The sequence below is a fragment of the Apis laboriosa genome, unplaced genomic scaffold, assembly GCF_014066325.1.
Source record: "Apis laboriosa isolate Shangri-la unplaced genomic scaffold, ASM1406632v1 scaffold40_cov151, whole genome shotgun sequence".
Lineage (NCBI taxonomy): Eukaryota > Metazoa > Arthropoda > Insecta > Hymenoptera > Apidae > Apis > Apis laboriosa.
Window position 1 is genome coordinate 2,667,276 of NW_025223180.1, and position 14,485 is coordinate 2,681,760.

Sequence of the window (14,485 nt, forward strand, 5' to 3'; positions counted from 1 at the left end):
TTGTAAGAATTATCGAATATCACATATGGATAAAATATAAAATAAAATCATTATGTCTATTAATATTGTATATATTTTTAACACTTTATATTTTAATATTGTTCAATTATTGTTATATGTTAATATTGTTCAAATATTCTTTATGCATATTAAATGATGATAGTGAAATATAATTATCTATTCAATTTAAACATATAATTGCGTAAAATAAAGTTAAAGAATAAGATAGAAAGCTTATATACATATAGATTCAAACGATAAAGCAAGTTGAAATCATAATATAGTTTGCATTTTAATTCGTACGATGATTTTAATATTGAAACAAATATAGATACAATATAAACAGAATATTTATAAACTATGGATCAAATAATAAAAAATTTTATAAAATAAAAATATAAAAAATATATATATAAAATGCGACATATTTTAAATTAATTTTAACATTTAATAATAAAAATTTCCTATTTAAATGAATAAATTACTTTTATTTCTTAAGAAATTTATTTTTTTAAATTTTTAAAATATAAGATATAAAATTAATTGATTAATAGATTTAAATAATTTTATTACTAATATATAATATTTGTTATTCGATGATAAGTATATAAATATTTGATATTTTTAAAAATTATTGTATTGAAAAAATTTATTTACTTTTTATTTCTTTATCGAATATATATTAATATATAAGTTATAAAATTACTAAATATTATAATAATATATAATATAATATTATTATTGATAATAATCCTTGATAAAATATGTAACATAAATGTATGACAGTCATCTTTTATATACGGTAAAGAATAATCTCTTCATTATTCTTGATAGCATGTAGTATTGGTTACGTATAGCTCACTATCAACTATTTCTATCATATTATATATATTTTATATTTTCTTCAACCTTTATATAAGAAGCATTTTAGATTTAGAATTATTAAAGTAAAAAATATTTTTTTTATAAAAAAAATTAATAAAATTAATAAATTTAGATAATAGATAAAATAAATTGTAAATTCAATTTATTAAATTATAATTTATATTTAAAAAGTTTCAAAACAAATTTGAAATATTTATAAATCTATTTTAATTTATACTTCTGTACAAATATTATATTTAATTTTTCAAATAAAAAAAAAATTTTATCAATTAAAATTTTTCAATGAGAATCAATTAATTAAAAAAGATCTATAATCATTTATATAAAAACATTTAAAAAAATAAATAATGAGATTTATGATAATTAAAACAACAAAAAATTTTAACAAAATCTCTTCATTTATTTTAAATTATTTTTAACATTTCATTTTTTATTACATTTTAATATATTGATATTCATATTTAATGACTCCTTCAATTGTATATATGTTTCATAAAAGTGCATGTAAAATACTCAACTAACGCGTTTATCCACTCCCTCCAATGTCCTCTGTATTCGACTATATAATTCGTCAGCTTGTTTCAAGAGTTACAAAGAACATTTTACTTTCCACTGCAGAGGGTAGCTTTGAAATAAGATTTCATTTTACACTATATTACGGTAATTCTCATAAGTTTCAACTTTTTTGATACATCATAAACGTTTATTTTTTAAGATTAAAAATAAAGGAACAAGTTTCAATTACAATATGAAGATTTATCTTTTACTATTTGTCTTGGTCATAATTACTTGTGTAATAGCGGAAGATTATACTACCAAATATGATGATATGGACATTGACAGAATTCTACAGAATGGTCGTATCCTCACTAATTATATTAAATGCATGTTGGACGAAGGACCATGTACTAACGAAGGTAGAGAATTAAAAAGTGAGTATCAATATAATTTTTATAAAATTATAACTAAATGTTTGAACAAAATTTTTTATTTCTCATTTTTTCAATAATTTTCATTTTTCTTTTTTGTAATAATAATTTGTAATAAGTTCAATATAGTATAATAATATTATATTTTGATTTTAATTATATCATGCAATATAATTTTATTAAGATATCTGAATTTGAATTTTGTTTGAATTTAATGTTTAAAATATGAAAATTATATATATAAATTATAATATAATAATATTTAAATTTTTCATTTAAAAAATAAAAATAAAAATAAAAAAATAATATAAAAGTATTATTATTTATATTAAAATATGATTTTATTGCAAATAAAATAAATTATTTGTATCATTTATATATAATATAAAAATAAAATAAATATAAAAGATAAAATTTATAAAAGATATAAATATATAAAAAATATAAATTTATTTTAGTATTATTTTTCAAATATATGTATATATATATATGTATATATCTTTTACGAATCTTATCAAAAAGTATATAATATTAATTTATATATATATTATGTATCATTGTAAATATATTGAAAAGACAAACAAAAAAATATATCATTTTCAAACATTTTTTTTCCATTTATAATTGTTTTTAATATTTTAATTTTTTAAATATTTAAAAAATAGATAAAATAAATAAATTATACGAAAGAAAAAAATAAAAAAATTATACGAAAAATTATACGAAAGAAAAAAATATCTATTTTATAAAAATTGATTTAAAATATTTTAGAAATATTTTTGTTTTTAAAAATATTTTTTTTCATAACTGATCATTTTTAAAATCAAATAGAAAAAGAAATAAAATATTAAAATTTAAAATATTTATATATAATAAATTTTCTTATTAAATTAATGATGTAGTTTTCGAGTACGTTAAAAATTACGCTGATTTCTTTCATAAATTTCTACGTACATTTGCTGCAATGATTACGACAGAGTTTCACTCTCCCTCTTTGTATTACGTAAGTTCCTTTAAACTTTCTCGTTTGTATTACATCGAACTCTCTTAAGTAACATCTAATGTATTATATATATACATGCGATACATTTAAAGAAATATATCACGTTAAGAAAAACGCAACACAAAGGAAAATAAGTTAAATATTCTATTAAATTTTTTAAAAATATTGCATTATAGCAATTATATTAAATTTAAAAAACATAATTTATTTTATATTTATTTTAATCAAATAGAAATTAAATTAAAAGCTAAGAATAATAAAATTGTTTAAATATTTATAAGAAAATTTTCAAAAAAAATTGAAATATATCTAATAATAAATTTATTTATTATAATATTATATGTATTATATATATTATATTTAATCATATGTGATTTAATTATTTAAAATTATGTTGCAGTTATATTATTTTGTGGTAAAAATCTCTTAAAATAATTATAGATTTAAATATAATTGTTTAAAAATTATTTAAATTGCGTATTGTGTATTGTTTTAGAAATATTACCTGATGCTCTATCTACAGGTTGCAATAAGTGCAATGAAAAACAGAAACGTACAGCAAATAAAGTAGTAAATTATTTAAAAACCAAGAGACCAAAAGATTGGGAACGACTTTCCGCAAAATATGATTCTACTGGTGAATATAAAAAGCGTTATGAACATGTATTGCAATTTGCAAAAAATAATTAAACTTATAACATCTAAAGAATAAATTTATGAAGAAATTTATATAATGAAAATATAATAAATCAATCTAATTTACGTATAGACACTTAATAATAATTTTGTTATTTTAAATTGATAATTATAATATTCGTTAAAAATTTCATCTTATTGCATTTAAATGTTTGATTAAATAGTTTCGTTATATTATATATACTAAATATATGTATCTACATGTTTATAAAGTAAATATATATACATCTTTTTTTACAAATACATGTTTTTTAACTATATTTTAAATATTCGTTTATAAAATTCATTTATTTATTAATCTATTTGTGAATGAATTCATACATTGTGAATGAACGGTATACATCGCAATGAAATATTTATAAGTAAAAGACATTGAATTTTGGATTGCATTTAAATCATAAATAAAAAATTTTTAATTCATTCAACTCGCCTTTTCTTGACAAGTGAACCAAGCTGAAAAACATTAATTTTAGTTTGATATCATTTTAATAATATTATCAAAAATATAAAGAACTTACAAGATCTGATATTGCAGGTAAATTGTTAGTTTGATCTGTAACTGTTGTTTCTGGTTCTCTAGTTTCCTTTGGTGGAGCAGCTTTTTTCATATTTCTATGTTGTGGAAAAGTAGGCATCAGTTTGGGATCACATGCTATAAAGCAAATTAAAATATAATAATATTAAAAATATTATATATATATTTATTATATATACATATATATATATATTGTACTTACGCAAAGGAGCTTCCTTAAAATAACTACTTTGTAAACATTCTTCTGCAGTTGCTCTTTTTTTTGGATCATACATGAATAAAAAATTTAATAATCTCAAACCAGCAGCACTTAACCATGGAAACCTTTGTTTTAAATTATTATATGGTTGTTGTTTTAATGTAAAGTTTTGTAATGCTGGAAGTGTATTAAATTCTGGCCAAATTGCTTCACTTGGTGTTCCTAATAAATCAACAATTAATTCTAACTGTGCAATTTCTGATCTTCCAGGCAATAAAGGCCGATGTCCAAGTAATTCTCCTAATAAAACATAAAATGGAAGTTAAATTATTGTATTACAATTTTTATATGTATATAAAAATAAAAAAATGTTTATACCTAGAATGCAACCTGCAGCCCACATATCAACAGAAGTTGTTTGAGTTTTTGCTTGTAATAACAATTCTGGTGCTCTATACCATAATGTTACTACTCTAGGTGTCATTGGTTTTAAAGGTAAACCAAACCACCTAGCTAGTCCAAAATCAGCAATTTTTACACATCCTTTATCTGTCATTAGGAGATTTGAGACTTTCAAATCTCTGTGTACAATAAAATTATGATGCAAATAACGTAAACCTTTTAGTACTTGTAAAACAATACATTTAACTTGACTTTCTGAAAATGGAGCTTGCATATTGTCTAACAAACTTGCTAAATCTTGTTCACAATATTCCATAGCAAGAAATATGCTTTCTAAACTTCTTCCTACTACTACTTCTCTTAAATGTACAATATTTTCATGACGACAAGATAAAAGAACAGATATTTCTCTTAAACCACTGACTGGAAGACCATCTTTTTCATGTTCCATTCGAACTTTTTTCAATGCTACAACTTTGTCATTTTTAGTGTCTCTTGCTCTATAAACAATTCCATAAGTACCTTCTCCTATACGATTTAATTTTTCAAATTCAGATACAAATCTGCATTTACCTAGCTATAAAAAAAATAATATTTATCACATTATAATAAAAATAATTGAAATCATAAAAAAATAATCATAAAAAATTATAAATTAAATTTTTACAATATCTTGTTCTGGTATTTCCATTGGTTTGCCAGTCAAAAATGATGTTAATACTCCTCTCCTAGTTATTGGTGCTGATGGATCAGGGCCTGATTCAGATGCAGTCTTTTTATCAGTATCATTATTTTCTACTGATTTTTTCTCTAATGTTTCGTCTGAAAGATTATTAAAATTTAATATTAATTATTTATTAGTCATTTTGATTATTATTTGATATAATTATTTAAATTAGTTTTTATAAAAATCATTAATATTTTTGAAATTATTTTTATTAATTCTATTCTATTTAATATCATTATCACTTAAGTAATAAATTAAAAATTGAAAATATTTAAAGATTTCAAAAATTGGTTATATCAATTACATAAAATTTTTAATTAAAAAAATATATTTTTTACAAAATAGATAAGATCATTAATAAACATTTAAATTATATATATTTAATTATTTTTTAATTTTTAGAAATCTTTTTCATAAATTTTAAATCTAAATTATACTTCGAAAAAAAATAAAAATATTAGTAATAAATTTAAATTTAAGATTATCTGTCAAATAAATTTTTAAAAATCGCCAAAAAAAATAGAATTATTTTAATATAAAAATAATATATAATAAATGATGAAATATTTAAAATGTAATTACTTAACCTAACATAATAATATTTATATTGTAATTATAATAAAATAAAAGTATACCTTTTGTCATCGTGTAATTTTTTTAAAAAAATATTTTTGAAATTATATTTATTTTTCTTTTTTACATTCGTGTCTTAGAAAACGTAGATGAAAATACTATCGACTACCAATAATTACTTGGTCGAGTACAACAGTTTTCAATAATTTTCTATAATTCGTTTGCACCATTGAAAATATAATATGTAGATTCGATAACAACGATGATAATAAATATCATTGAAAAATGCGCTACCTTACGTTATTTTTAAAAACAAAATGAATGAAAAATTAATATTTTTAAGTTTGTTATAAATATTGTTATAAATATATATATATATATATATATACATGAATAAAAATAATAAAGATTACATTTAATTTTTATTACTAATTAGAACATTAATAATTGTTTTGTATTTTTAATTTTATGATAAATTTGCATATTTTTTTTCTTTAAAAAAATATTTTATATATTAATGGAATAATTATAGAATTTATTTATAAATATTATTATTTAATAAAGCATTGATTTATAATATCGACTTTTTATTTTTTATTATTTACATGCATATTATATTATATATTTTAATAATATATTTTCTAATTTTACATATGTATATATATTTTATATATATTTGTTTAACTTTAGTACTTGTAAGTTTATGATATTTATATTATGATCGATATAGTATAGTGATAAATAGTACAACATTTATAACATAAAATAATGTATTTCTAAAGGAAATGTGGTTTTGTTTTTCATAGTGATTTCCTTAAGATTTTTTTTAAGTTTATGTAAATTTACTTATACTGAAAATTATTAAATTTGCAATTTGAATACGAAATTATAGTATATTTCAAGCATGTAAACTAAAAATTAGAAATTGATCATTAAAAGTTAACCTTATTTTTATTACCAACGGTTTTTTGTAAAATTGATATATTTTTGTTTTTTAATTAATATGAATGAATATATGACAATAGAAAAATCAAATATATTGAACTATTATGTTATCAATGGTGTTTGATATTGATGGAGTATTTATCAGATAGAACAAATTTTTAGATAAAAAGACAATTTTCGTGAAAAGAAATTATAATTTTATATGTAAAATATTAAAATCTAAAAAATGAGTTCTCATCATGAATTGAACATATCAATTGAACATCCAATTTCTGGTGATATAGATCATATTAAGACACTTTCTGAAGATATTGGTGCTCTTTATCTTTCAGATGATTATTCAGATGTTACTTTAATTGTTGGTGGACAAAGATTCAATAGTCACAAAATTATTTTAGCTGCACGTAGCCAATATTTCAGAGCTCTTCTGTTTGGTGGTTTAAAAGAATCCACACAACATGAAATTGAATTAAAAGATGCTAATCTAACTGGATTTAAAGGTTTACTTGAATACATATATACAGGACGAATGTCTCTTACAGACCGACGTGAAGAGGTATTAATTCATAATTATTAATTTTTATTAATTTTTTTTTAATTATTATTCAATTGTTATTGTTTTTAGGTTGTATTGGATATTCTTGGATTAGCACATCTTTATGGATTTTCAGAATTAGAAACGTCCATATCAGATTATCTTAAAGAAATATTGAATATAAAAAATGTTTGTCTCATATTTGGTGCAGCACTTCTTTATCGATTAGAATTTCTTACTAAGGTATTAATATGATGTCTAATAAAAAAAAAAATTGATGATGATATTAGATAAAATTTATATCTATCTGTATCAAATCTAGGTTTGTCATGAATACATGGATGAACATGCATGTGAAGTAATTCAGCATGAGAGTTTTTTACAATTAAGTGCTGATGCTTTGAATGAATTAGTATCAAGAGATTCTTTTTATGCGCCAGAAATTGATATCTTTTTAGCTGTAAGAGCATGGGTGAATGCAAATCCTGATACTGATGGCAAAAATGTTTTAGGTGAATATAAAAGTATTAAAAACAAGAATTTTATTAAAAATATATTTTAAAAATATCATTTATAATAATACTATTCAATTGATTAGACAAATTTTGTAGATAAGGTACGATTAAACTTAGTTTCAATCACGGATCTTTTAAATGTTGTTCGGCCAACTGGATTAATTTCTCCAGAAGCAATCTTAGATGCAATAGCTGCAAGAACACAAACACGTGATTCAGATCTTAATTATCGTGGTCGGTTACTTATTGATGTGAATGTTGCCCATCCTATGCATGGTGCTCAAGTTCTACAGGGTGAAATGCGAAGCTATCTTTTAGATGGAGATACAAATAATTATGATATGGAACGCGGGTAAATTATTAATTCATTTTTATTCAATTATTCATTTAAATAATATTATTTTTTTACCAGATATACTAGACATACCATTACTGAATCACGAGAACATGGTATTTTAGTTAAATTAGGAACTCAGTGCATCATCAATCATATTAAAATGTTGCTTTGGGATAAAGATATGCGTTCATATTCTTACTATGTAGAAGTAAGTTAAAATAAAAAATTGAATATAAATTAAAATATAATCTTTATATTTAATTTTTTATATCATAATTATTTTTTTTATAGGTTTCTATGGATCAAAAAAATTGGGTTCGAGTTATTGATTATACAGAATATTTTTGTCGCAGTTGGCAATATTTATACTTTGAACCAAGAATAGTTCTTTATATTCGTATTGTTGGAACAAATAATACTGTAAACAAAGTAAAGTCGTTATTAAAATATATTTAATTTTTTTTATATTTATATTTTACAACTTTTATTTTTAAAGGTTTTTCATCTTGTAAGTTTTGAAGCATATTATACAAATCATACAGAAAAACTTCATAATGGTTTTGTTATTCCAACACGAAATGTTGCTACTATGGATCAAAGTGCAACTGTTACAGAAGGTGTTTGTAGGTATGTATGTTTGTATAAATATATAAATTTATTATTATTATTATTAATTTATTATAAATATATAAATATAAAATAATATATAAAAATTAATAAAATTATAAAATTAATTTATAAGTTTTTAATTTTAGATCTCGAAATGCACTATTAAATGGTGATACATCTAATTATGATTGGGATAGTGGATACACATGTCATCAAGTTGGATCTGGTTCTATTTTAGTACAACTTGGACAACCATATATTATAGATTCTATGCGGTATATATTATTTTTTTTTTATATATAATAATTCAAAAAATATGAAATTTCTGGTATTTATATATATATATATATATAAATATAGATTATTACTGTGGGATTGCGATGATCGTTCATATTCTTATTACATAGAGGTATCTGGTAATTCTTGGAGTTGGGTTCTAGTTGCTGATAAAACTAGAGAAGCTTGTCGTTCATGGCAAACAATACATTTTGAACCTGCTCGTCCTGTTGTTTTTATACGTATTGTTGGAACACACAATACTGCAAATGAGGTAAAAACATCATATTTATTATATGTTGTATTATATGTTTAATAACAAAATTTAATAATAATAAATTTAATATAACAAAATAAATCAAAATTTGTTCATAATTAAACATATTAGGTTTTTCACTGTGTTCATTTTGAATGTCCTGCTCAAGTAAATGATAAAATTGTAAATAAATCTATGGTAAACAAAGGAAAGCAATCAAAAAGTCATGATTCTGTGCTTTGGTCATATGTATCACAACCTCCAGAAACGGCTACAGAAGCAGTGAATATCGATCATGAAGAAACAAATTCAACAGATGTTTTTTGGGACAATTAATTAATTGAGAATAAACCATTGTGTAAAATTTTGTTGATACTTCAAAGACTATAAAATTAAATTTTTGTTTGTTTTCTGTAAACTTTCTGTATTAAAATGCTTGTATAGTAGTAGTAGTAATGATTGTATAAATAATTGTAAAATAAATTTTTAATTCAATGAAACACATTTTAATTCATTTTCATATGAAAAGAAAATAAAAAACTATGCGATACTTAACTGTATATAAATTTATTTAAAGCATTTAATAATTACTAGTAGAGATTTATGGATTAAAAATAGACTTGGAATAATGTAGTAATATTTTAACAATCATTAATTTATAATAATATATGTACATTTTTATAAAATGATATAATTTAAAATAAAAAATTGATGGAAAAAAAAAGAAAATTTATATGTAATTTCAATATTTAAATTATATTTTATTATATATAATATTTGTATATAATTGAATATATACGTTCAATTAGTATTAAAAATGTCCCTAGCAATTTTTTTTATATCGCTTGATAGTATAATTTATATGGTAATACATAAATTGTAATAAATTTAATGTAAAAATATAGTTACTCTTGTAATGTTAAAGTTTTTAGCTTTGACTTATATATAATGACTATAATATTTTCATAAACAGAAACTATAATCTTATTTACAAATCACATACACATATATATTAGAATATATAGATAACACTAGTTTACAAGTAAATACTGTTTTAATGTGGTGGTATTAATGCAATATATATTTATATATCTTAATATAAATAATATTAAAATAAAATAAAATTTAATGAATTAATTTTGAGAACATATACTTTTTAATAGTGTATCATAAAAAAGATAACTAAAAATAATGAGGTGACTAACCTATTTTGATTACAAGTACGACCTAGTACAAATACAAATAATATAGACAATTAAAAACAGCGGTAAAAAGTAACAACATCGGTAAAAACAACGATAATATTAAACATAATTTAGAAGTTTTTTATAAATATATGAATCTCGTCGTCTTTATCTTTTGAAAAATATAAAAATATCGATGTTTGAATGTAAATTACAAAAATATTTAATGAAATATAAAAATCATTCATTGATTTTATTAAATATTAAACATACAATTTTAAATAGTGAACTTTTGTTCATGAATAACTTCCATATAATGGAAGTTTTGATATGATTGTTCAATATAGTATGCTATATTTTGGAAATGGAATACAAGAAAATTATTATTATTATATTAAGAGGGATTCGATTAGATAAAGAAAAGAATTATTGCTATTTTGGCAATTATTTTCTTAACAAGGATAAATGGCCATGGCTGAAAATTCAGAAAGTGAAAAATATCCTTTACACAAATGCATATTTCAAGGCGATGTTAAAACTTTAAGTTCTTTAATCAGAACTTGTAATATTGCTGAAAAAGACAGACAAGGTTAATAATTATTATAAATTTATTAATTTTGTACAAAATATGCCAATAATTATTTGTAATTAATTATAATTTATAAAATAATTTCATTTTTTTTAAATAGGAAATACTCCTTTACATTTAGCCGTCATGTTAGGAAGAAAAGGTAAAAATATTAAAAATTTTTAATATATATATATATATTATATATGATATTATATTTTATATATATATATATATATTATATATATTATATATAAAATTCTAAATAAAATTTCAGAATCGATCCAATTGTTACTTGCACATAGTGCACCAGTAAAAGTAAAAAATTCAGCTGGGTGGAGTCCACTTGCAGAAGCAATCAGTTATGGAGATAGACAAACCAGTTAGTATAAATAATCTTTATTATTATAAAGAAATTATATATATTTATTAACCTTATTAATTGCATAATTTATAGTATCATCATTACTAAGAAAATTAAAACAACAAGCTAGAGAGCAGATGGAAGAAAGAAGACCAAATTTAGTTGCAACATTACATGAAATGGGAGACTTCTATATGGAATTAAAATGGGATTTTCAAAGTTGGGGTACATAATGTTATATTTGAATTGTGATTTTAGTTATAATTGTAATTATAATTATATCAACTTACAAATGTTCAACTTTATAGTGCCATTAGTTTCTCGTGTTCTTCCTTCTGATGTTTGTAAGATACACAAAAGTGGAGCATCCATTAGAATGGATACTACTTTAGTAGATTTTAATGATATGAGATGGGAAAGAGGTGACATCTCATTTATTTTTAATGGTGACCAAAAACCAAGTAAATCATTGGCAATACTTGATAATAAAACTAAACGTTATCAAAGAGTAGGATGTGAGGTTAAATTACTTTCTTATTAATCAACATTTATAATATATATATATTATATTATATTATATATTATATTATATTATATATAATATATTATATTATATTATATATAATATATATTATATTAAATATCTTTTATTATCAATTGTAGCAATGAATTTGTTAATTAATTAATTTTTTTAGGAAACGGAATTAGAAATAGAAGATGAAGTTGATATTCTTATGTCAACTGATATTATGGCAGCACAAATGTCAACAAAAGGTATTACACTTTCAAGAGCTCAAACAGGCTGGATATTTCGTGAAGATAAAAGGGTAAGGCCAGCATTGTTGGTTTTGCCTATGATTCTTCTCCTCCTTCTCCTGCTCTTTTCTTAAAATTTTTTTGAGATATATCTCAAATATTTAATAAAGGAGATGGTAGGGCCTTTCCATGCGGACTTTTACCAAATCAACGGATTGGTTTTGGAAAGTAGAAAACGAAGAGAACATTTAAGCGAAGAAGACCTACAAAAAAATAAGGCTATTATGGAATCACTAATCAAAGGAAGTTCACAAGGATTTGCCAATGGAAAGGTAAAAAAAATAATAGAATCTTTTTATTTTATTAGTTAATTTATTAATTTTTAGTCTCAAGTTAGAAGAGCTTCTTTAAATCCACCACCAGACTCAAATATTACTTGGGAAGAATATATTATGGCTCCACCTGGTCAATGTCCACTTCTTGGAAGAAATCTTGTTTATAAAGAAAGCAGTAAATCATTTAAAGCAACAGTTGCCATGAGTCCAGATTTTCCACTAACTGTTGATATGTTACTCAATGTTTTGGAAGTAATAGCACCTTTCAAACATTTTAGCAAATTACGAGAATTTGTTTTAATGAAATTACCACCTGGTTTTCCTGTCAAAATTGATATTCCTATTTTACCTACGGTAACAGCAAAAATTACTTTTCAAGAATTTGCTTTTAGAAACGATATAGATCCCAAATTATTTCAAATACCACCAGATTATCTTGAAGATCCTACAAGGTAAAAAATTTTTTTAAAAATCATAGTTTTCTCTTACAATTTATATGATTAAGTGGATTATTCAATTACGAACAATTATGTTATGTTTTTTTTAAATATTTATTAATAAATTCTAATTTTTTTTTAGATTTCCAGATTTATGACAGATTTATGACATATCTTCTATGTGCTGAAGAAAAATAATTCAAGTTAATTATCACAATAAAAAGAAAATTAATTTTTTGGAAAAAACTATTTAAATAGAATTATTTGATTTCTAAATTTTTTAAACATATTGCTGCCAGGAAGGCCTCCCAAAAAATACTCTTTAAAGAAAGATTGTTCTTTTGAATACATGTATTCTTGTTGATAAAACTACACAATAAATTTAAGAAATCATATTTACAAATACTATTACTATTACTCTATTTACAAATATTATTTGTATGCTAAATCTCTTAAAGAAAAAAACATCTTAATAAACTTATGCATATTATGACATGTTGTCTATGTTACATGTCTATATTACAGAATGCATAAAATGTAATTATTATGCATCTTATTTTTCCTTTGCTTTAGTTTTAAATTTTTCTTCTTTTTTATAGCAATTTAAGAAAATATTTGTGAAATAGAAATGGTCATAATATTTATTTATAAAAAAATTTTTTTTTAGAAATATTTTTAAATAGTAACAAATATAAATACAAAAGCGTGTACAAATAAATTTTTTTTTTAATAATGATCAAGTAATATTTATAATTTTACTTCATTATATCGTTTTTAAAGTTCTTAACAACAAAGCGATTTAATGGAATTGCTTTAAATTTATCATTTTACACATATCTAGTATTTCGTTAGCTAATTTAAAATTATAATATGTAATACATATATGTGTGTGTTAATTTAAAATTTTATAAATAAAAATTATAAAATCGTAATTTTATGTTTTTATTTTGAATCATGTTCATTAAAAATATTTGTTTTAAATCTAATTCGTAATACGTCACTAATTAATAAATATCTAGATAAACCTTAAAAAAAAATATTTCTATCACTAGATATTAATTTATTTTATTTCTTATAAAATATTGAATAAATTGCAAAAATTGTACGAATATTCATTATAAATTATTAAATAAATTAATCTATTTATAAAATATTTAAAGTATTAAAAATTATTTTATTTTTATTTTTTGAAATCTAGAGTATTGATATCTTAAAATATATTTATATACATTAAAAAATTTTAATAGACAAATAAATATTTCTGATTTTATTATAAGATTTGGAAAAAAACAAAATGTATATAATAATATATAAATTAAATTTATTATATAATACTATTTTGATCCATTTCGATGAATCTAATAAAATCGTGTGGTTATTTATGTTTTAGTTTGACTTGATTTGATTCGGAACTGCACT

The 14,485-nt window shown here is 20.9% G+C and overlaps 4 protein-coding genes across 4 annotated transcripts; 3 read left to right on the forward strand and 1 right to left on the reverse strand.

Annotated features, from left to right (window-relative positions):
* The first annotated feature begins 1,306 nt into the window (after positions 1–1,306).
* On the forward strand, positions 1,307–3,579 carry LOC122715808 (ejaculatory bulb-specific protein 3-like). The gene is made up of 3 exons (XM_043938281.1): positions 1,307–1,545; positions 1,686–1,817; positions 3,314–3,579. Exons 1-3 carry the CDS (start codon positions 1,428–1,430, stop codon positions 3,505–3,507), a joined length of 444 nt encoding a protein of 147 aa, XP_043794216.1. The 5' UTR covers positions 1,307–1,427; the 3' UTR covers positions 3,508–3,579.
* Positions 3,580–3,782: 203 nt separating this feature from the next.
* On the reverse strand, positions 3,783–6,145 carry LOC122715807 (cyclin-dependent kinase 10). Its single transcript, XM_043938280.1, has 6 exons — positions 6,012–6,145; positions 5,317–5,471; positions 4,626–5,226; positions 4,251–4,547; positions 4,032–4,165; positions 3,783–3,966 (listed from the first exon to the last, which is right to left on the reverse strand). Exons 1-6 carry the CDS (start codon positions 6,019–6,021, stop codon positions 3,931–3,933), a joined length of 1,233 nt encoding a protein of 410 aa, XP_043794215.1. The 5' UTR covers positions 6,022–6,145; the 3' UTR covers positions 3,783–3,930.
* Positions 6,146–6,861: 716 nt separating this feature from the next.
* Positions 6,862–9,917, forward strand: LOC122715805 (BTB/POZ domain-containing protein 9-like). Its single transcript, XM_043938278.1, has 10 exons — positions 6,862–7,450; positions 7,520–7,672; positions 7,752–7,941; positions 8,041–8,296; positions 8,357–8,489; positions 8,573–8,710; positions 8,778–8,908; positions 9,037–9,165; positions 9,251–9,440; positions 9,555–9,917. The coding sequence occupies exons 1-10, from the start codon at positions 7,121–7,123 to the stop codon at positions 9,756–9,758; spliced, it is 1,854 nt and encodes a 617-aa protein (XP_043794213.1). The 5' UTR covers positions 6,862–7,120; the 3' UTR covers positions 9,759–9,917.
* Positions 9,918–10,476: 559 nt separating this feature from the next.
* On the forward strand, positions 10,477–13,661 carry LOC122715806 (ankyrin repeat domain-containing protein 13C). The gene is made up of 9 exons (XM_043938279.1): positions 10,477–11,195; positions 11,296–11,337; positions 11,452–11,556; positions 11,632–11,763; positions 11,847–12,058; positions 12,234–12,365; positions 12,465–12,626; positions 12,681–13,081; positions 13,209–13,661. The coding sequence occupies exons 1-9, from the start codon at positions 11,072–11,074 to the stop codon at positions 13,222–13,224; spliced, it is 1,326 nt and encodes a 441-aa protein (XP_043794214.1). The 5' UTR covers positions 10,477–11,071; the 3' UTR covers positions 13,225–13,661.
* Positions 13,662–14,485: the final 824 nt, after the last annotated feature.